Source organism: Protopterus annectens, chromosome 3.part0 (genome assembly GCF_019279795.1).
Source record: "Protopterus annectens isolate FY-2018-M chromosome 3.part0, PAN1.0, whole genome shotgun sequence".
In the NCBI taxonomy this organism is placed as follows: Eukaryota; Metazoa; Chordata; order Ceratodontiformes; family Protopteridae; genus Protopterus; species Protopterus annectens.
Genome location: NC_056731.1, coordinates 244,834,597 through 244,858,386, shown reverse-complemented (window position 1 = coordinate 244,858,386; position 23,790 = coordinate 244,834,597). Strand labels below are relative to the sequence as shown.

The window sequence follows — 23,790 nt, the reverse complement described above, 5'->3', positions numbered from 1 at the left end:
TAGGATAACTTGACAGGTCTACACTTTGAGAGATGTCAACTAAACACTCTCTACAACAGACTTATGTCAGGCCTTGTAAGCTTACTGAAAATTGTGTCCTGTAGTATACTTACATGCTGTCTCTGACAGTAATAGTCAAGTGCTACTGATATAGGTATTTCAGTGAGCTGAATCTCTACTGCCTGCTTGTCATATTAACCAATTGTGCATTAAAAATGTTTAGGTCCTTTATAATTGCATGATTTGTTCATTGATTTTTAAAGTGAAATGTAATCGCACATGCATAGTAATGTGCCTTGTTGACGAGCTAATCCCACTTTAAATACAGGAAATGATGAGATCAAGCGAGGAATCACACTAATGTTGTTTGGTGGTGTGCCAAAGACCACCATGGAAGGGACATCTCTTCGAGGTGATATTAATGTTTGTATCGTTGGAGACCCAAGTACATCCAAGAGTCAATTTCTGAAGTAAGTACTTAGTCTGAAAAAATACTAGGATAATGTGGTTAGTAAAATGGAGAAATGTAATTTCATAACTTTGGGTACCTAATGAATTGATTTTTCAGCTAAACGCATTGACTTTGGTGGGTACATATTTTATTTAGGATAAAAAAAAAACTGTCTGCTACAGCTTCATTTTCCCATTGCTTGTCTTTTTGTAATATCTAATTTTAAACTTCTGTGAACATGAAAGTCATTAGTGAATTGTTGATCAATATGGCAGCATTGCAGAGGATCCTTGCAGTGCCTCCTTATTGTGAGTATACAGTGGCTATTGAAAATGGAAAAATAAAATTAATAGTCCCCACCTCATAGTGGATAGATAAACGGAAGTAGTCATTGAAGCAGTAGTATAGCAACATTAAAAAATTATATCTGAACCTCTGGGCCAAGTGGCAAACCATGCTTGCTTCATAAGTCCCTTGGGAGGAGCATGGACAGCAGAAAAGAGAATGCACTGTGTTTTCTGGTAGACTTCATGACTGACATTTACATTGCTGCTAGCTTGATTAGACTCCCTTTGAAGCTTGTGTGAATATAGAAAAAAAGAAAAGATGCACAGCAGTGACATTATCCTTCCGAGCTACACACTCTAGGGACCTAAACCTTGTCACCACAATAAACGGAACATGCTGGAGGGATAGATTCCTGTCCCAGAGACTTCCCATACTCTGCAACAGACTACCTATCTATGTCAAACAGAGCTCCTCATTAGCACCCTTCAAGAAAAATCTTGATGATTGGATAGGTAATAGGAAATTGACCCCAGGGATCACTTCTGTGGCTCTGCTCGACAGGGGCACAGGAAAATTAATTTTCTTGGGTGGCGAAAGCCAGGGTACCTTTTTGGCTAGGCTTGTATAGGCCCTAGGGCCAATAGCCTAGTACCTACCTATGAACCTATTAACTGAACAAGACAGATGAGGGTTTTGTACAGTGCATGACATTTCTAGCAACCCCAAAATATGAGTGATTGTGGTTGAAAATGGAGGACATGGGGAAAACATGCTTGAAGAAGGAAGAGAGTGAAAGATCTGGAAGGTTTTGCTTAACAGTATTTTTAAAAGAAGAGGCACCGACATCCTGGAAATAAAGCTTCAGTGGCTATAGTATCTAAAGATGGTAAGCCCATCTGATCAGCTTCAGGGGCTCATTTCAGTTTTAAACCATGATAATAACATTGGTCTATAATTGCTAAAAGAATGACAAAGGTGATGCAGAAATTTATATGGACTGATATTGTTTTGTGGAGGGAAGGCAAACATTTGAAAACATTAATGGAGCAGTGATGACCAGGAGACACGCAGAATGTAAGAAAATAACACTTTTATGGGTCTTGATGCAGAGAAAGCATTCAACAGAGTAAGTTGGATTTTAAGATTAGGTCATTGGAAGCATTTGCATTCTGCGATTTAAAATAATAAGGTTGATTACAAAGATATACGAGGGATTGGAGGCAAAAATCAAAGTGGGAAGGTTCCTCTCTGGTAACTTCAGTCTGAACAGTGGAACCAAGCAGGGGGTGTCCTCTTTCCCATTTTATTTGTATTGTGTTTAGAACCATCGGAGAAGAAAATAAGGGACTCTAGCTCAAAGATATAATTGGTAAGTGTTCAAGAAAAGTTGGCTTTATTTGCAGATATTTTGTATGTGATGGAGCCAGAAAAGGACTTCAGTGTTGTGGAACATTGAGACAGTTCTGTTCTCTCCTCACCCCCACCCCACCCTCTGGGTTATAACATTAATGAAGATGAAACAAAGGCTACAGCTATAGCTCTAAACTATGCACCTATACCTGAATTAGTTCAGCAATGAAGTATTTGGGCATATGGATTAAAAAAGGATTCTGTTATGGCAGTTAAGGCTGTGTGGGAAGAGACTAAACAAAAGATGATTCAAAAACTGAGAAACTGGAAACTGTTACCTATGGCTAATGGATAACTAGGATAAGCAGTAAAATGTTTTAGTCCCTTCAGTTTTATACACAGGTCAGAAATATTTATCAACGAGAGGTTCTGGACAATAATGAAGAGCTGAAGATTTTATCTGGGGGAAGAGGGCAGGAGTCAAGTGGGATAAGTTGATCCTTCCAATAGAACAAAGAGGTTTAAGATTATCTGATTTGAAGGGATATTTTAGAGCTACACAGTTAATTATTTTATATGCAAAACAAACTGAAAACTACAGTTAAGAGTGGAAAGGGATAATGAAGCAGGGGGATAATTCAAGAAATGAGTGGTATTTTTAGAAGCAGACCCTCAAGGAGGATAGCAACAATCATTTCAGAATATTATATTCGTAAAGTAGCAGTATATATACCAAGAACTAAGCCAACATGGGAATGGGAGAATGAAGTTTATTCCAATAGGCATGACTGCATTTTAGGGGTACAGAGAAGGTAAGAGGGGGGGGTTGGAATTTACTGGAGGAACCTGAAGAAGGTGCAAAGGTCTTTGGAAGAAATTTAGAGAGGGAAAGGTAATAGAGTGGGAAGAAGCTAAGACGACAGGCGGATTGCAGTTTATCATGGCTTGATATAGAAGAGAAAGGGCTAGGGGAATCTTAAATGAAAGACCTGCACTAGTTGAATTTTTAACTGAATCTGGAACAGAAGCTGCTGTTAAAGAAATAATTAGTAAGGCATATAAAATATTGTACAAGAACTATAGAAATCCATCAGAAGAGGTCAGAAAATATTGGGAAGAGATTAGATAAGCAATGTAGACAAGAGAGATGACGTGTATGGCTCCCTGATATCCAACAAAATGTAAAAGATTTAGGACTTTTTACTGGAAATGTTTGCATTGATACTTTTATACCCCAAGCAGACTCCAGGAATGAGGAAGAAAGTATATGTTCTCATTGAATTGGTACACTTTAAAAATTTCCTACATACTTGCATGTATGGATTTGTGTGTACACACATGCAGATACATACATACATACATACATACCACAAAACAAATATTTCAAGCACTGACAATAATGCTCTTCTAGCCTGCCAGTATACCAAAACACTTGTTCTTGTAGCAGTTGTCCAGGCTGTTCTTTAAAACCAGTGCTTGCTTTAATGTGATTTGGTAGTCTGTTCTCTGAGTGCCAATCAGTACACTTCTATTCCTATGGAATCTTCTACAAAGGTTGTCGGAATTTTCACTACTTTTTGATAACCCCAAACGTTCCCAGAGGTAGTTGTCTCAAATTACTATATACCTGAATAAGATCTCTTAAATATCTGTATGAAATGCTGTACAAGTTCAGATATTTTAGTATTTCATAATATCATCATTTTTTATATCCTTGGATGTATTTGACATATTTCTACTACTCTTTCCAGTTTGCTCATGCTTTGTTTTCTTGTAAGGTTTCTGTATTGTTCCTAGACTTTGTAAATCTTTTTATACAACCTATAGCTCTATAACTTTCTAACCAATTTAGTTGATATGATTAGAAAAACTCAAAGCTGGATCTACCCATATAACCAAAGCTGGATCTACCCATATACCCAGGTCCCTAAATGAATTTCCAGTTTCAATCACTGTGTGCTGTATTAAGTATTCACCTTTCAGTTTGTCTCCCACATCTAATATGCTTAGTTTTTGATATATTTATCAGCATATTTTCTCCTGTGCCCAAATGTGTGCCCCATCTGTAATGCATGTAATCAGTTTACCCAACTTCAAGTCATCTGCATACAGACTATAGAACACACCAGATGAAACAGATAAACCTGAAAGATGGAATCTAAACAAGTATGGGCCTAGGATAGAGCTCTGTAGGCCACCTTGTTTTGTAAACTCTAATTTCACAAGTTCAGTTTTTGTATACTTGCTAAATTCTATTTGTAAGCCATGTAGCTATCCATCTTAGCAGTAGTACATAAATACCTAGTTCTAATGTATTTATCAGTGTTGTGTATGACCCTTTCAAATGCTGAAGTTAAATCTATATAAATTGTATCACAGCACAATTTTTCATTCTCTATTCTAGAACATCATGGTATAGTTGATATATTTTAAACATATGCAGGCTGATTTGTAGTTTCAAGTCCCAAATTTTCCAATTCTGAAAATAATTTAACCAATATAGACTTCTCCATTGTTTTTCCACAACATGGAAGTAAACTTATGGGTCTGTACAACTCTGCATTTATCCTACTTCCCTTTCACTTAGGTTTAACAAGTATGTCTCCAATTAGGAGTCTCCATATTTATGCAATCTACTAAATAACAGATATAATGATACTGTAAGTTTGTGTCTAAGTGTTCTGAGGTCATCATTAATTCAGTCTCCTCCTTGGGCTTTGTTTGGATCCAGTTTACGTAGTTCCTTTTCAATATACTCTAATTTGAGTCCAGAATCTCAGCTTACCTGGATGTCACAAGGATAATTTATCACCCCCTTTGTGGAACGAAACTGCTTTGCATAAGAATTTGTGAATATATCTATAGTCTGTCTGAAAATAAATTTTAGAATCTACACACAGCTTATCAATTTGTATGTCTCTACTCCTACCGCATCTTCTGTATCTATAAAATGGATTCTGTTACTTCAATATCTTTCTATACATTTTCTTCAAATTTTTCTTTGACCATCTTGTTTCTGTTTTCAAAGGCTAAGTTATACCTTATTTCTATTTCTTATATTTTTTCTCACCTTAATCAAGTATCTTGTTCTTGTGGAAATGCATCCTCCTGATGTATGCCTAGATTCCTATGTAAAACATTTTATTGATTTTAGTTCCTGAACATACACTGTAAATGTCCTTACTAATATTATTGAATCAATATTAGTCTTTTTCTGGTAAATTTAAGTCCCCAGCCACTACTATTCATCCTTCCTGTGTGTTTCATGCAAGAAATGTATGGCTTCCCTTGGGTCATCAACACTTGACTTTGGTGGTCTGTACACTGCCAGCAATTGTTAATATGTTCCACGGTTGTCTACATTGTCAGTTTCATAATCTAAAGTATGTGTTATTGAACATGTAATAATCACAGGTCTGATAACAATCTTTAATCTCTATAATACCACCACCTGACTTTTTTTTTTTGTAAGAATGTCTGTTCAGTTCTGTCAGGGAATAAATGTTTTTACTTGTTTCTAGTCATTGTTCTTGAATCATGCTTCACCAACAGTAACATCAGTCTTGGGGGAACACAAGATGTATCAAATGTTGCTATCTGTGAACTGTTAAATTTTCTACCTGGCAAAAATCCTGCCTTGTGTTTGCCAAATGTTGGAAAATATGCTGCAAAAATTCTCCTCCCTGATCTTGACAAGTGCACCTTATCCTGTCTTACCATGTGTGCCCAAAATTAGGCTTTGAAGCTCTACACATTTCTAGCTTTAAAACCTGGCATCTTTTCGTGTAGGCTTTTACCCCCCCCCCGAAAAAAATATTTTCTCAATAACCTGACTCTCCTTTCTATATGCAACACCTGCACAAACTCTAAAGTGGGCTGGTAAGTTTGCTACTGAGCGAGTCCTTGTGGATAAGATCATTTGTACCTACGAGAATATAAATGGCTCCATTATTCCTTACATTAAGGTTTTCTAAAGCCTTTCTCACATCCTTTATTTTTGCACCTGGTGAAGCATAACACTTTTCTATGTCTTATTATCTACAGAGAACTCTAAGAATTATTGGGTGCATACCTCTTTAATACAAGAAATTTGGACAAAGCCTGAGAAAATGGGGGTCAAAGGCCCAAAAATAGGGACACATTTTAAATATTGCTCTTATAAACTTAGAAAGTTGCTAGAGTAACAGGGTTTGTATTAACATGCATTTTCTGAACGATTGAAGTCTAAAATGCAAATGTATGTCATTATTTCGTGACTTCAGTCCTCAGATCATCCCAGCCATTTGTCAGAAAACCAGAAACTTTGAGGAATAGACCAAAGTATGAGGCAAAAATCTGGACAGTTGAGAGGTACGATTGGGTAAGCTTATTGTTTTTTAGGAGAAATGAAGCTTAAGAGATGGCAGGAACTGAAGAATGTACTGTATAGAACAAAATGTGATGCATAATATTTGTAAATGTGAACTTGCAAGTAATTAAGCCATATTAACAAGTTTATCTTGTCAAAAGTGATAATTCAATAAAGGTGTTTAATTGCTTGTATGTGCACACAGCTGTTTTTTTAATCTCCAAATAAAGTAGTCAGCAATGAATTAAAAAAAAAACTAAATAAATAAAAAAAAACAGCTGACAACCTTACAGATGCTTAGAAGTATTCTTGTACATTTCAGTCAGAATACAATATGCATACTTTTTCCTTGCCAACTACTTTAAACTGCAGATTTAGTCTCCCACTAACAACATTTAGTTATGGGGGAAAAAGGTAATAACTTTGCAGATTCAAAAAACATACTTTTATGCTGTTCATTGTGTATGTTAAGACTATTTACTTAAAATGTTTGTAGCTGAAGTCATGCACATCAATCCAGACATCCACCCTTGTAAAAACGAGGGAAATTATCTTAGTTGTGTATATACAATATAATTTATTAAACTTTTGCATACTGCCCCCAACCTCAGAAGCTTAAGATAACATTATATTAACCTAAACTTGCTTTTGTCTCACCTTCCTTATCTTGTGTAAAGGCTATATATCTTACAAGTATGAAAAACACATCCCCGACATACACATTTAAAATGCCTGACTGCTCACTGTATACAACTGTTGTACAATATAGCATGCAATTTATTTGTATAAAGCATTTCATTCCATAAATTTTGTTTTCCATTTAATGTCCTCCTAAACATTAATCACACAAAGTGGGATATATGCTTTACACTTTAGTCAAAAGTTTTAAAAAGTCAACAAAATTCCATTATTTCAGTCACTTATTCTTGTAAATCCATATTTCTCAAATGTGATTCTTTGTAGTCTCCCATTTATTCTGTATTTTCAGTGTTGCTGGTCATCTTCCAGCACATCTCCAATTCCAACCCCCAAACTCTGGTTCAAGTCCAAGGTACACCTGATTCTTTTTGTCAACTCCTGTGTTTTTTTTTTTGCAAGGATTTTAATTTTGAACGCTGGAGAAGGTTTACTAGTTTCTCTCCTGACCTTTATTTTCAGAAGAATGAGAAGTAGAGTCTCCTGTTTGATAGCTCACGCTTTGTTGGATAAACCTTTTTTCCTCATTTCCCTGTTCTGCACCAAAAATGTCTGATCCTCCAGGAAAAACATTCTGAAGATAGGTGGAGACAGCAGCTTGAATCTTGCACTTTCCTCAATATTCCATAATTTCTGGAACAAATTTGCTTCATTTCTATGTGGTGTAGAATGAATAATCATTTTCCACAAACACGGTCTCCAGTTTTGAATATTTTTCCTTTCTGCCACAGTTTTGTTAGGATCGACTTTTTTTTTCTTTGCTGGTATGATTACTTCTTCATTAAAGTAAGTCTTTGCTCCAAATGTGGCCACGGGAGGGCAGCATATACACAGGCCTCTCAATTAACGAATCTTGCTGTGGAACACCAGTCCAATTGCTTATTTGTACTTTTATGAAGGTAATACGGTATATTCCTTTTAGTTTCTCTGCTTTCCAACTGAGTTTTTTGAAACCACTCTTTTGAGAAACCTCAAGTTCAGCCAGCCTTTTTCTTTTCAACTTCCAGTTCATACAGTTTTATCAGCTCATCTGAATAGCTAGTTAAAGCAGATTCTATTTTTTCCAGCATTTTATTATTTGAGTTGATATATTTCTTCAGTGTTTCACTTATTTTAAACACCATAAAACAAAAGTAGAAGAAGCTAATGGTGCATGTACAACTTTTACAGTGTCTCTATGGTCTATCGTGCTATGCATGCAAACCCTGGCTCTGCCTGTGGACTGGGCACAGTTTATAATGTTACAGATGGCCAAGTATCAGCCTCACAAATTCCCTACGCAGACATATTTTTGTAAAACACTTTGATAGATACCTATCTGATGTAGGAACCCTGAGCTATGCCACAGCAAAAGATAAAGCAGTTGGTCACCTAAGTGGTAAGTGGTGGTGGTTGTGGTGGAAAAGTGCTGCCTGTGCTTCTCAAAAGAAGCAGTTGATGATTTCAGCCTAATTTCAAACTGGTGGTTCACATACATGAATAGAATGCAGAATAATTCCCCCCGTCATACTATAGCTTTTATTTACTGCATTTGTTAACCGGGAAAGTCTACTGGGCCTAGGTGAAAAATTATATACTGCCTTCTGTTGGTTTCTTGCTGTTACTTGCATTTACATGCATGCATACCACAGTATTTAACTATTTATTGTAATCGACTAGTCTTATTACTGTATTGTACTGCATAGAACAAATACACAGAGACACTGCTTCAGTTAATACACTTTACTGTCACATTCTCCTTCCGGATCTACAAGCATGCAACACAGATGCTGTCAGCTCTCTCTGGCAAATTTCCCAAAGCTTGTTTATGCACACTCATATTTATACCAAAAAGCGTGATATTTTTCTCAAAGTCTGATGTATACCAGTTATTTCTTTGTATAACAGTTTTCCTTTGTTCTTCTAATTTATGATTTGTCCTTGATTCAAGTTCGGTGGTCCAAGGAAACAGTTATCTGAAACATGGTGTTCCAGCAACGATCTGTTATCTTGCTTGATGTTGCATCTCTTTACTTCGTTGATGTCCTTCCAGCTGCCATCTGCGCAGTTATTTTTACAGACTTTGTTTCTCAATAACATGCTCCTTTACATGGATGCCAATATCTAATTAAGCTATGCCAGTACACTTACTACTACTTATTTTTCAGCATTTTATACTATTTCTAAATTAACCCTTTATATTTTGGATCATTCTTGCAGCTTTTTATTCAAGCTCATAATCATGCTAGCAACAGAGTACTAATATTCTTCTTTCAGTTCCTCGTTATTTTATTTGGAAAAGTATTGGAATCCAGCTTTTAAAAAGCTGTTGGATAGTTTCAGAAGAGTGCTTAATCTGTTTACAGGTTAATGCCAAAAGTAAACTGCCTCAGTTATGCAGGGTCATGCCAGCAGATGGACCATGGTATGCAGTTCGAATAGACTATGCAGGACCATTACCACCGGCTAAAAGAAGGTATCACTACTTGTTAGTAGTAGTAGTAGATGTATTTTCAGAATGGGTAGAAGCAATTCCTACCAAAAAGAAAATGTTAAGGCAACAGCAGAAGCTTTATGGAAAACATTTTTTGTCATTGGGGATCTGTAGGTTACCTTATACTCCGTGCGCACGGGGATTTCCCCATGGGCTTGATAATGGTCCCTAAAAATTTGACTTCTTGTGAAAGAAACTATTTTTTCACTTTTTACATTGAATCCTGCCTCCTGCAGTGTTTTGAAAGCTCTTTCAAATTTAAGCGCTGCTCTACTGTTTCTGACTGTACCAGTATGTCATCTATGTAATGAAGCACTGATCTGTCAATCTTTTAACTCGCTTAGAAGTTTGCCCACCGTTTGGTGGAAAATTACCGGACTATTTTGAAATCCTTGTGGTAACTGTGTCCTAAGATGCTGCTGATTGGTAAAGGCAAATTTGGGCCAATCCCTTTTCCTCAGTGGCACAGCAAACAATCCATTTGCCAAAGCAATGCCCGTACCACTGGCTTTGTGGTTTTATATTGGCTGCTAATTCCAGAACTACTGGAATTACATGTGCCCCTAGGGGTAATGTATTGGTTTACTTTTCTCAGGTGTATGACTAGCCTGTAACTGCCATCTTTTTTCTTAACTGGCCAAATGGGTGAGTTTGTTGGACTTTCACCTTTTGCTATTATGCCTGCTGTTTCCCAATCTGCTATGCACTTTTGCATATCTTCCTCTGCTTCTTTTGGTATTTGGTATTGCTTTTGAAAAGGTGGTATAAATCTCGTTCATTTCCTGTTCGGAATTTCTAGTTTTCCACAATCTGTCGGTCCTTGTGACCACAGAAGTGGAAACTGTGCCTGTAAGGACTGCCATGCATCCTGTGCATCTGCATGTACCGCCCCTGCAGTTTTTTCAGTGTCTCGTCTATTTGTATGGCGCAGCATGAAGTTTCTTCTGCTACCTTCCATATTATGCCATTTGGTGCATCTATGACCAAACCAATTTTGTTCATAATATCCACACCTATAATGGTTGATGCACATGAAGGGTGCATCAGAAAAGATCCCTGTATGCCTGCATCATTTTATGTAAACTGTATGGACGCATTTTTACTACCCACTGCTATGCAGCCAGTGCCATTAAAACTTGAAATGCGTGTTCTTTTTTTAGGATCTGGTGGGAGTCGTCCACTAGTACCTTAAACAGCTTCTCCCTTATCCAATAATACATTTTTTTCATAAGGTTCTCTCTAACTAAATATCAATTTAGGGGCCTTCCATCCCGCTCCTTCATAAAAGATGTCAGGAAAAAAACTTCTTGAGTAGGGGGACACACCCCTATTGTATATTTTCCCAGTCATCTGTTTTTTCAGCTGCACATAACTGTAACTGTACTACTTGCTCTTCACCGTCATTGTAATCCCCTTCACTGTCATCTACATACTTAAACTTTGTAACTTCTGCTTTTAAACCTTCTGCATATTGTGGATTAGCAGGTGTTTGGGCCTGAAAATCTTCCGGACATATATGCCCCTGTGGTATCATTTGTTTTACCTTATAATTATCCTTTCCCTGGTTATTGGGCCTTTGCGCCTTTACTTGTTGCTTTCCTGTATTTTCATTTGTAACTTGCTTAATAAACTTACCCCTTTTCTTGAGCTTCCCTCCATTTCCTGTAATATGGACAATCCTTTTTGAAATGACCAGTTTGCTTACAGCAAAAACACTGTAGAACTTTGATTTTTTTTTTCCCCTCTGTTCTCTGTTGTCCATTGGAGCTGGAGGTGCGGAAGCTACTCTCTGCTGCTGTTGTCCTTGATCTATCCAATGGCTTCTACCCCACCCTTTTGTATGGACTTTTACAACTTCAAAAGGTTCCATATCTTCATCTAATGCGAAGACATGGTGAGAAAAAAAATTGTCATTATCTTGCCTCTCATTAACTTTTGCACTAAATCATGCAAATTTTTGGAAGTTTCTTGATAAATGCACTTAATGTCAGCTGGAGCTCCCTTCACTTGCTCCAAAAAACGACGACTAAGCTGTTTTAGAGTGTCTTCATCTTTCATATCTTCGTCAGATTTATTAAGCACTACCTGATATGCCAACTGAAAGTGATCTGCTGTTGTCTCAAATGGTAATATTAAAATTATCTAACAACCGAGTAGTTAATGGTTGTCCTTGTGTAAATGTCTGTAACACTGCTGCCATCCATTGCAGCCGAATGTTAAGAGGATGTTTTTTTTTAGCTGAATAAATGTTTTAAAACACTTGGGAATAAATGTCCAAAAACATTTGGTCAAAGAATCATTCCATGCATCTGTACCTGCAGTATAATTAACCCATTCTTCAAAAGCAACATGTTGTAAAATATACCTTTTTTATCATTCCATTTGGGGAGGGTCTGTAACACTCTTGATGATACAAATCAGCTGGTGTTGCTGCCCCTATAATGTCTGTGGGCTGCCTGACATTTTTTCCTGTGCTGCAGTTTCTAATTCTTGGAGACCGTCTCCTAAGACCTTCAGTTCTTCATCTAGTGCCCTGAGCTGTTCTGTGCATCTGTCGAAATCATACTGCATTTGTTTATACTTTTGATCTTTAGCTCGCCCTTCCTCCACCTCTTTCTGTAGCTGCTCTTTGCACTGCTGGAGTTCAAATTGCAGTATGTCAATGTGCAGTTTTATCCTGCTCTGCCTGTAATTCCTGTGTAAACAAGGCAAACCTTGCTTCTCAGTCTTGGAGTGTGTTATGTCTACGTTCAAGTGCTTGTAACTGACCCTCTAGGCTACCCAAACATTGTGATAACAAAGTTGCCATAGACTGACAGATTATTAAACTCTGTCTGACTATCCCTTTAAACAAAAGTTAAATGAACACTTAGAGTCTGGTGATAAAGCTGAACTCCAGTCTGAACAGTAAGTAACAAAAGGTTACAAAATCAATGTCTGGGTCTTGTAAGAGCTTATCTTTGAAATCAGTAATGTTTTTCAAAAGGGTTTCCACAGTACATACAGGAGAACCCAGAAGTGTATTTGGATCAGGATACAGAAGAGAAGACAAGGGCTGTATGTCAGGGGACTTATCCCTGGGTGTAATCTGTGTAACAACCTTTCTGTGGCACACTAGACAAATAGATTTAGCATCACTGTCACAAAACACACATCCTAGTCTGTACTTACAAGTTTTGACACTAGACATGTCTTTAAATCCTGACCATACATGTGCTGGACTGTCATTACTATCTACCTGGAATGTAGTTTTACATTTAATACTTTTCTGTCAAATGGCATCCGTGCTGTAGAAAGAATGAGAAACAAAGAGAATTACCAGTTTGTGTGGAAGGTGATCAAGGCTTCCCTCGAGAAAGCGTGGGAAGTCCCTCGTTGATTCTCCCAAAAGGTGGTCAAACACAGCTGGCAGATTCAGTTGTTTGAATGTACAGGACCTGTGGAATCCGGAAAGATGCACTGTTATGCTACTGGAGAGTGTGCAGGAGGTGGCGGCAAACTTTTTTGCACTGGAACGGAACGTACTAACTGAATAAAATAAAAAGGAAGCTGTAGTTGTCACAATAAGAAACCATTCGGTCAGTCACCTGTGGCTCGCCATTGAAAAATTATATACTGGCTTCTATTGGTTTCTTGCTGTTACTTGAATTTACATGCATGCATACCACAGTATTTAACGATTTATTGTAATCAACTAGTCTTATTACTGTATTGTACTGGGTACAATAAATACACAGACACTGCTTCAGTTAATACGCTTTTTTATTACATTCTCCTTTCGGCTCTACAAGCATGCAACACAGAAACTGTCTGCTCTCTATGGCAAATTCGCAAAGTTTGTTTATACACACTCATATTTATATCAAAACATCTGATATTTTTCTCAAAGTCTGATGTATACCAGTTCTTTCTTTGTATAACAGTTTTCCTTTGTTCTTCTAATTTATGATTTGTCCTTGATTCAAGTTTGGTGGTCCAAGGAAACTCGGTTATCTGAAACGTGGTATTCCATCTCTTTACTTCATTGATGTCCTTCCAGCTGCCATCTACACAGTTATTTCTACAGACTTTGTTTCTCAATAACATGCTCCTTTACATGGATGCTAATATCTAATTAAGCTATGCCAGCACACTTACTTTTCATCATTTTATACTATTCCTAAATTATCCCTTTATATTAATCATTCTTGCAGCTTTTAATTCAAGCTAATAATCATGCCAGCAACAGTTTGAAAAGACAGTGTATACTAAATAGAACAGAGTACTAATATTCTTTCACTAGGTGAGCCCATTTTCAGTACAGCCCCAGGGAGAAAAGCTCCACATAACATTAATAGTATATACAAGAAAAAGCACAATATACAGCGTATATACAGTCTCATTACATGGAAATATTAAGCACAATTGGATGAGCTTGCTGGATCAGTCAGACTTTGGATTACCTTAGCTTTAGAAGGGGTTTTCCTGAACATACCAGTCTCTAGAGAATAATGTATGGCTATTAACACATGAAGCCTGCAGGTTAGAAATCTTTCTAGCTAAGGTGACTGCACAAATGTTTTTCCAGAATAGGTTCAGAGAGGAATCTTTAAATAATTGAGACTTTTGTAAACATAGTTAACCAGCGACAGCCATTTGGGAAATTATCTTGAGGCAGATGTGCATTCCTGTATAATATTGCTTTATAACAAGTTGATATGTTACAGTTGGAGAAATGGACATGCAGATAGAACTGACAGATAAAATGTCCTAATCAAAGTGCATTTAACGTTTATGGAGCAGTGAGCCTAAACTTGCACACAAAGCAGAATCTGTTTTTGCTCTCACATTTAGTAAGAAAATCATGCAATTTTATTTTACCTTCTAAGATGGACAACTCTTATTGAAAAAATGGTGGTTGGTGGAGAACTGATAATTCCCATGCTGTTAAGTTTAGATCCAAAGCAGTTACTGACTTGTAAGTAAAGGGGTCGGTATTGAGCAGAAGAGTAGGTGAAGCTAATTAGGGCTGTGGATGTGACCAGCAGGAATAGGGTATAGCTACAATGGAAGAGAGGGGTAAGAATACACACATGATTATTTTATACAGGTATGATGCAAGTATCCGATACAGCAGCACCTTTTAAAAACTGAATGCTTTTCTCATCTATATTATGCCAGACCTTTTGCGGGTTGGTACTCATTAATGTGTGGAATTTTTTAGCACCTTTTATTAAATCATCGCTTAATATATAGGTCCACATACATTAACAGAAAACATTAACATCTGTCATTCTTGCTTTATACTTTAAAGGTTTTCTTAAATTGCTCAATTCCTGCCTTCCCTTAAACCTCACTCCTCCTGCTGAATGTTGTTCTGCATGTTTTGCTCCCACAAATTCCATTTATTTCTCTGAAAAATGTTCCTACCCTTTTCTAAAGATCCCATAAAATATTCAATATTTCAATTACAGTTGATTTATAATTTGGTTTCTATTGTATTTTTTGTCAGCCAGTAGCATTAAATTTAGCAAGATCTTGCTGTCTATAGGCAATTCAGATAGTGTCCCCCAGCTCAAAATAATTTGTCCTTAGTTACAGCCATTTTGATTCCTCAATATTTCTGATGTAGCACTCTGTAGGGAGTTTTTAAAATCTGCCAGCTTCATTAAACTCCCAAGCCATTTTCTCAGTTACTTCTCTTCCACCACTCCTCCAGAACTTGCTATCTACCCAAGGAAAAATCTACTGAAGTCTGCATGGGATATAAAAATACCTATCCAAACGCTTTCAAGAAAAATTCTAAACTTTTGAACTTTTGCATAGTTGGAGCCATACAGCTGTGCTCCCATTGTTCCCTTGTAAATTGCCTTGTCAGTCTTATAAAAGCTAGCAAACTTCCACACATCCACATTGTCAGCTAGGAATGTGTTTTTATTGATAGGTATGAAGGTACTGAATGACAAGGAGTCAGGGTGGCACACCAAGTCTTTTATCTTTCCATTTTGGAGATAAAATAATGTTTTTTCTCCCACTTATGTGCCTGTGTTCATGATTCTCAAATTATTAATGGCCCTGGTAATCATGAAACTGAACTCCTAATTTCTGGTTATATTTGACTGCTGAAGTAAATGCTAAAGAAAGCCAATACGTGTATGCACACTTGAAGGTTCTGAAAGAAGCTGATGTTTGGCAAAAAGGTGGACTCCACCACTTGAGGAGCTCCACTTCCTGAAAAAATGTGTGCACTTTTTATAAATCCAGGACTAATCTTTACTGCTACTCAAATGCACACACCCAGCCTCCTTTACTGGGGGAAGCAAGTGTCTGATTCTAAGCAGGAATACACTTCATGCTTTTAAAACCATTTCTGTCTCTCTCTGTGAATAGATTACTTTTCCCACTTTAGACTTCCTGCCAAGAGGAATTTTGAAGACTTTCTTCATACAGACAATGTGTCTGTTTTTGTTTGTGCAATCTGCTGACAGTTAAAGCTGGGCAGTATAAACTCATTTGGCAGACTTTGTACAGCACCCCCCATTGGTTAGGAGTGAAAACTGATTTAGGTTCAATAGCGCATTTTAACATGCATCAACCTTTGCTTTCTCATCTAAGGAGTTCCTGAGAGAACTATTGCCTGCTGAACCTTCATTTCTGATGATGAAGAATTAACAGTATCTTGTGGAAACGTGTGGACAGTAATTACCATTTAAGATGTGCTATGCCCAATCCTTAGAGAAAGGAAGATGTCAAGGGTGTGGAGTATCTACTATCCATGTTAGTGTCTGTGTAAAATGGAAGAGCTCTGGGCCCCATAAAGTCCAGTCTATTAGTTCACAGTAACCCTAGGTGTAAAATTAACTGTCAGTGACTGAACAAATTTTGGCCCTAATTGTCTGTTGTACACCCACCATGACCACAAGTGCAAGCAAGGTATTTCAAGTCAGTTTAGAAGGTGTAATGAGTAGAATAGTCTATATTTCAGATAAAAAATACTGTTCCATATGTAACTAGTCAATTAGTTGTGTGGTGCATGGTTAAAGTTGAATTGAGGAAAAAAGTAGATGCTCACCAACCAAATGGAGCCGTAAGCCAGCAATCTGTTTACTTGCAGTTGTAATTGTAAGGGTCTTGCCCTTTAGAGCGCTCCCCAAAGGGCATTTGCTACAGCTTTGAACTTATTTAAGATTAGTTGGCTGTTTTCAAAGATTGGCATATTGTATTGAAATCCTGTAGCATTTTTGGGGATATTTTCAGAAGCAGGTTCAGTTCTGAGCAGAATAGTCATCTGCATAGAATATGATTACAGAGGAGTGAATGGTACAAGTAATATACATAATGAGTGAAGATAGTAAAACTCTGCAAGAAGCTGAGCCTTGGGGTAATCCACATAAAAAAGTTCCTTCATCTATGTTATTCCCTAATTTTATCTTAAATAGCCTACATAACATATGATTATTGAGGCAAGTAAAGGTGTTAAGAGTTTGAATCCAAGACTTCATGTTCTGTAATAGAATTTGTTGATCCAGTCTTTCATAGCGGTCCTCTTTCCATCCCTTTGAAGATTTGCGTCAATAACTGGAGATTGCAGTAATTGTGTCCTTTTCTAAAACCATGTTGACGGCCTGACTGGATACTACATTTATTGAAGTTGTCAAACAGACCGTATAATTATTTTCAAATGTTGCTGTAAGGCAGGTAATCTGGATGGATATAAATGAAGCCCTCAAGGTTGGGAGTAGAGTGGGTTTTATTTTTCTTTTTCTTTTAATAGGTTTTATGTATTAGTATTTCCACAGGGATAGAATTATACCAGTGATTAGGATTAAGGTTAGAGTAATCGCTGTACATCACTATAACCCTAAGCTAACCCACTTCACACGCTTATAGCTATCTTACTTTTACCCCTGCCTCCCTAGTCACCTTCTCTATCCTCCTGTGTTGGAGTTAGACACACCTTCCATTAGCAGTATAGGACTGCCATTCTTTTCCGCCAGTGTAGCTTCCTACAGTATATATACCTGTAACCCATCTTTCCATTAATTTCCTCTCACCTAACCTACTCCCATTCAGTATATCCAACAAGGTCTTTCAACCTTAAGGTTTTCCTTGCCAATTCTGCCTTACATTCTAACACATACTAACACTCTTGCCCCACACACTGTACCTGGCTCACTGACTGTTTTTGCAAACCACTCTGTTTGCCTGGACTCTGCATGGAGTCACTCCACTCCCCTACCTCCATTCCCACCCACCCCCTCCATTACATTTATATTTACGTAAGCCATACCTCTACACTACCACCTATGACTACTCTCCAGACACCCTTCCAAACCCCGCCCACATTACCAATTCTTCATTCCATCCCTCCCTAGATTAACACACACTCCACCCTACATCCTATTGACTACACAGTTTCCACTCCAAATTACTCAACTCCCCTGGCTGTCCACTTCTACTCCTTCCATAATGGTGCTCATCACCATTTACTGTTCACACTACTTTTATACCTTCTCTACTTTGCATATAATGCCACTATCCTATCCAACACTACCACTCCCCAACACATACCGACGCAACAGCTCATATTCCCTTTACACCATATAGCATCATCAGCCCACTGCAGCAACATTCTTCTCTACCACTTCAAACATTTACACCACAGCTCCACTCATCCATCCACATACAGGTATCACCAACTCATGGCAAAACTTTAATACTACACTCTTAACACAAATTAAACTACAGGCAGACATCCATCCCAATCCTGGCCCTAACTAACTTTTCTCCCAACTCCTCCAACCTTCCTGACCCACCCCTACTACTGCTATACAAAATCATGATGTTCTAACTCCATGTACTTCACTTCCCATAACCTCCAACTCAGATCTACTAATAAATTTCAACCTCAGAAGCCTCCTAAATAAAATAACTAAATTCCATGCTACTCTGGGCCACCTACTCTCCAGATATAGCTGTCATAACTGTATCCTGAGTAAAGCCCCTTGTTAAAGACTCTGAACTCTCAACTAATGGTTACATCATCATAAGACAAGATAGATTAAACAAGAGATAGTGTAGCACTGACAAACATTCTAAAAACAGTCAATACTCTACTGGCTACTAACCAACAAGCCTAGCCTGGGGCACCAAGCTGGCTGCCTACCTATCACACTAAGCAACCATGCTCCCACATTCCTAGTAAGGAAAATAATTCAGTCTCATACATGCATACCGAGCAAATACACACAGAGCAAGATACATTTCTCTCCTGATACATTCAATGTACTACTTCACCATTGTGACAGGTCCCCATTAAAAGCTCTACAACTTGACCTTGCAGTACAACACTTCAGTAATAAATTCCTTGAAATCTTTAATCTAGCCCCAAAGCCAGACAAGTACCATGGCTATGTAATGATACCAAGTCTCTAATCAAACAGGGACAAAGCCTGGTCACGTTACCATACCACCAAAAATAAAAATGATTTCACTATATTTCAACAATTAAGAAAGCAAGCAAAGAAAAACATCTCCAGTGACAAAAATAAACTTACTTTCAATCCACCCAACAAAAATACCTGAACAACCTGCAAACACTCTGGCAAAACATCAACTATCTCCTTAACTCTGGAAAACCCACCACCTCTGAACGCATAGCATCACAATTTAACCCCTATTTTATTAACTCTATCACCACCCTCCTAAACAAACAATTCTGTCGATAAAATGTACCCCCCACCACCAAAAACACAAACTTTCTCCCTCAAACCCATTCAGACTATGTAAGCACACAAACTCCTAAGTAAACTAAAACCCTGCTGTCTTGCCGCAGACCAACTACCCATTGAATTCCTGGAAATAGCTGCTCCATCCATAGCCTACCTCATAGCCATCCTAATCGATCGCTCCATCTCTGAGCACTATGTCCCCCACCTCTGGAAAATTTCTTACATCATTCCCCTTCACAAGGGAGGTCCCTCTATAGAAATCTCAAATTATCGACCAATTACCATCCTCTCCCCAGTAGCTAAAATCTTAATGTATCCACCTACAGCTTCTAAATTACTTCACCACTAACAACTTGCTGTCCTCCTCACAGCACGGCTTCAGGCTCAAGCACAGTACTAACACTGCCCTAATAACCTTCACCAATACTATTAAAATCCTCAAAAATGAAGGACAATTGGTCTCTACAATTTTTCTGCATATGTCAAAAGCCTTTGATGCCATATCTTATAGGTTCATAGGTTTATACTAGGCTATCTGCCCTAAGGCATTTATAAGCCTAGCCCAAATTTTTGTGGCTTACGCCACCCCTTATATGAAAAAATACTGTGCCCATTAGTTTGTTGTGCCTCTGTCCAGCAGTGACACAGAGAGGATTCCCGGGATAAACCTACGATCTCCCATCCACAGGTCAAGATTTCTGTTGAACAGAGCCAGCGAGGTGCTCTGCCTCACATGGACCGGGATTTTATTCCACAGCATAGGGAGTCTGAGTGATAAATCTATCCCTCCAGCACATCCTATTTATATCCGTGCTAAGGTTTAAGTTGCTTGCTCTAGTGGTTTTGGTGGATTTGGATTTTTTGAGGTGGAGCATGTCCAATAATTCCGGGTTGGACATGGCCTTGTATGTCAGGCACATGTCACCTCTGAGCAGACGGTATGCAACTGAATAGAGCTGGAGTTTCTTCAATCTGGCAGCATATGACAGATTTTGGAGTCCCTTTATCCTTTTGGTGAGGAACTTTTGGGGTCTCTCCAATTGCTACAGATGTCGGGTGAGATACATCCCGAATGGGGCATTGTACTCTATCATTGGTCTGATAAGTGAAGAGTACAGGGGAACAATGACCTCACTAGATCTGGATGTGAATCCCTTCATGATCATGTGGGCAATGTAGAAGGTCTTTCTAACCACTTTAGCAACGTGAGTGTCAAAAGAAAGGCCACTGTCAACCTGGGTCCCCAGGTCCCTGATAACCTCTTCTGTGATTAGTGGATTGCCACCTATATGGTAGCTTGGGGTTACCTTGTTTTTCCCAAAGGCTATGACTATACATTTTTTGGCGTTTAACTTCAGGCCATGGCTCTGGCACCAGCTATCTGTTTCCGTGAGTCCCTTCTGAAGGATATCCGTGTCCGATGCACTTTCCACTATGGCGCCCAGTTTGCAGTCGTCAGCAAACTTTGTCAGCCAAAGTCCTCCCATGTTGGCCTGTACTTCTGAGAAGTAGATGCCGAACAATACGGGGCCAAGGACCGAGCCCTGTGGAACACCACTTGTGACCGGCTTGGAGTCTGACATAGCGCCAGCAACTCTAACCCTGTGGGTTCTGTCCTTAAGCCAGTTTGCAACCCATCTTGTGACCTATGGGTTTACATTTAAGCTGGTAAGTTTTTCTACAATACCCGAGTGGGGTATTGTGTCGAAAGCCTTTGCAAGGTCAAGGTAGGCTGTATGGACTGCCTTTCCCTCATCAATGGCCTTGGTGACTGTTTCGAAGAAGTCGACCAAGTTCAAAAGGCATGATCTGCCCTTGATGAAGCCAAACTGGGTCGGGTCCAATGTCTGCAAGTCCCCTATATCTTTGTTTATGAGCTCCATTATGATCCTCTCCATAGCTTTGCAGACTAGACTTGTTAAGCTTATGGGGCGGTAATTACCAGGGTCCGTAGAGGCACCGCCTTTGTGGAGTGGGACCACAGTTGCTGTATGCCACTCCTTGGGCACGTATCCTGTGGTAAGGCTGAGATTAAACAGCTGCCTTATGTGCGGGTTTAATTCCTCATTTAGCTCGTGTAGCACACAGCCGGGGACGCCATCTGGTCCCATTGATGCTGTGTTTTTAGCTTTAGAGAGAGCAGCTTTCACCTGCGCATTTGAGATGTCTGGGAGGCTACACTCTGCTGGGATAGTTATCTCTCCTTTAGGGGGGAGAGGGGGGGGAGTTTGCACTGAACCTGTCTGCCAGTATGTTGGCAATGTCTGTGGGTTCAGTGATTTTTGTATCATTTTGGACTAATTCTGAGCATATCTGGGAGTTTCCACCCAGGTTCCTAACATAGCTGAAAAAGGCCTTATGATTGTCCTTTGAATCCATGGCAATTTTTCTCTCAAAATTGGCCTTAGTTGATTTTGAGTGCTCGTATTTTTTTACTAATAATGATCATGGGTGACTTTCCTTTTATGGATTTTGTTCTGTCATGTAATAGCTTTCTCCTCTTATTGTAAAGTTTGTTAATGGCTGGGGTCCACCAGACTGGACGTTTGCCCTTTGTGGAAAGAGTCTTGGTTTTATTTGGGATTGCCTGATCCATGCAGTCCTGGAGGTGTTCATAGAAGGCATTTGTAAGGGCTTCCGCAGCTTGGGTTGTGGTTTCCACTGGCTCAGGGGCCTTGAAGGATACCACACCAGTCTTGAGTAGTGTGAAGTTTGCTTTAGAGAAGTTCTTCACTGTGGTCTTTTTTGTTTGGGGTGGGGGCGGGATGTGGATTTCCAGTGAGATTAGTTTATGATCAGATCTCACCAATGAGGGATATACTTCGGTGTGGAGCATTTTGTCCCCATGTTTGTGATAATGAGATCTAGTATATTTTCTCCTCTCGTGGGAACAGTGACTAGCTGTTCCATGGCATTTGAATTTATGAACTCCAGGAACCGTTGGGCTAGAAAGTTAGGGCTTAAGTAATGTTCCCAGTCTATATTCGGTAGTTGAAGTCACCCAATATGATGGTGTTTGGAGATACATTTATACCCTCCAGTGTCTTCAGGAAGGCTGTGTGGGGTTCCTGAGTTTGAGAGGGTGGCCTGTAGCATGCTACAATTTGTAGAGCAGTTTTGCCTATGGTTAGTTGCACCTGGATGGTTTCCGAAGCTTTCGTGCGTTGCCACCAACCTGGAGGTGTGGGTATCCTTTATGAATATGGATACACCCCCTCCTTTTGTGGTGTGGTCCGGGTTTTGGGGCCGGAACGCATGATAGGAGGTAAAACCTAATAGTGCCGGGGTGCTCTCAGGAGCCTTGAACCAGGTTTCAGTTACAGCACAGACATAGATGTTCTCCATACTGAGAAGGGCCTCGAGTGCGTGCATTTTGAGATTTAGACTTCTGGCATTGAGCAGCATTACCCTCAGTTTCTTCCCATTTTTGTTTTCTAGGGTGGTAGGTTTAGAATTTGAGCCTTGCCTAAAGGCACTATGGGGTGGCAAGAGCCTTAGCCAATATCCGGAATCCCAGGGGTGACAGGTGCAAGCCGTCCCTTGCGAAGCAGTGTGGCTTGTCAAGCATGTCATCCCAGGCAGACAGACACTGGATCCCCTTTGAATGACACCAGACATTAAGCCAATTGTTAAAGCTGATCATCTTGTCTCTATATTGTGGCATCATTCTTGGTGAAGGAAGGATACTGCTCAGGGTCAGGGTCATACCTGCCTGGGCTACATAATCAGAGAGCTCCTCTGTCTCTTTTCATGTACTCCAGGGAGGTACGTCTCAGGTCGTTCACACCAGCATGGACAATGGCTGTCATATTTGCACTTGCCGTGGAGTGACCAGAGTGCTTGTGTTGTGTCGGATTCTAGCACCCGATAGGCAGCTTACTGTGACCCTCTCCTTGTTCAGCCAGGTGAGTGGGACGTCAGTGTGTCTGACTATGCAGTCACCTATGACAAGTATGTTTGGTGTTGTATTTGGCCTTAAGGGCTGTGACTGCTTTGCACACTGCTTTTGTGGTTTATGTGTTGCTTGTGGGGTGTCTTGAGGTAGCAGTTGTTTGGGTGTCTGCTTTGGAGGCCTCTGCTGTTTAGGTAAATTTTTACTCAGAGCCTCCGAGTATGTCTTTGTGTGTTTGTGTTTGATTCAGTGGTGTGGTAGCATTATGTGAGGCTGGTTTTGTGGTGTGTGTAGTTGCCTTCTCCTCCTGTCTGGTCTTGCCAGTCCTGAGTTGAGAGAGCTCAGCCTCCAGTTTGGCTAAATAGCTGCATCTTTCGCAAGTATTTGTGTTATGTGGGAGGAGAAGAGGGTTGTCTGTGTACATGAGGCAGTTATAACATTGCCTCAAGATTCCCAGATTCCCCAGCTGGACCGGAGAGGAGATTGACAACTGACCTTTGGACATGCTAGAATAATATTGGGAATTCCTTAATAATTGATAACAAGGGCCAGTGGGGAGTGAGGGTGTAGTGCTTTTAATTT

At 39.2% G+C, this 23,790-nt stretch overlaps 1 protein-coding gene across 3 annotated transcripts in view; it reads left to right on the top strand.

The window, feature by feature from the left end:
* The window catches only part of LOC122796327 (maternal DNA replication licensing factor mcm6-like), a 501,477-nt gene that overhangs the window by 206,723 nt on the left and 270,964 nt on the right, over positions 1–23,790 (top strand). For all 3 annotated transcript variants that reach the window (XM_044064723.1, XM_044064721.1, XM_044064724.1), the window contains exon 8: positions 329–470. In XM_044064723.1, the coding sequence (XP_043920658.1) occupies positions 329–470 (142 nt within the window). The remainder of the gene's footprint in view (positions 1–328; positions 471–23,790) is intronic.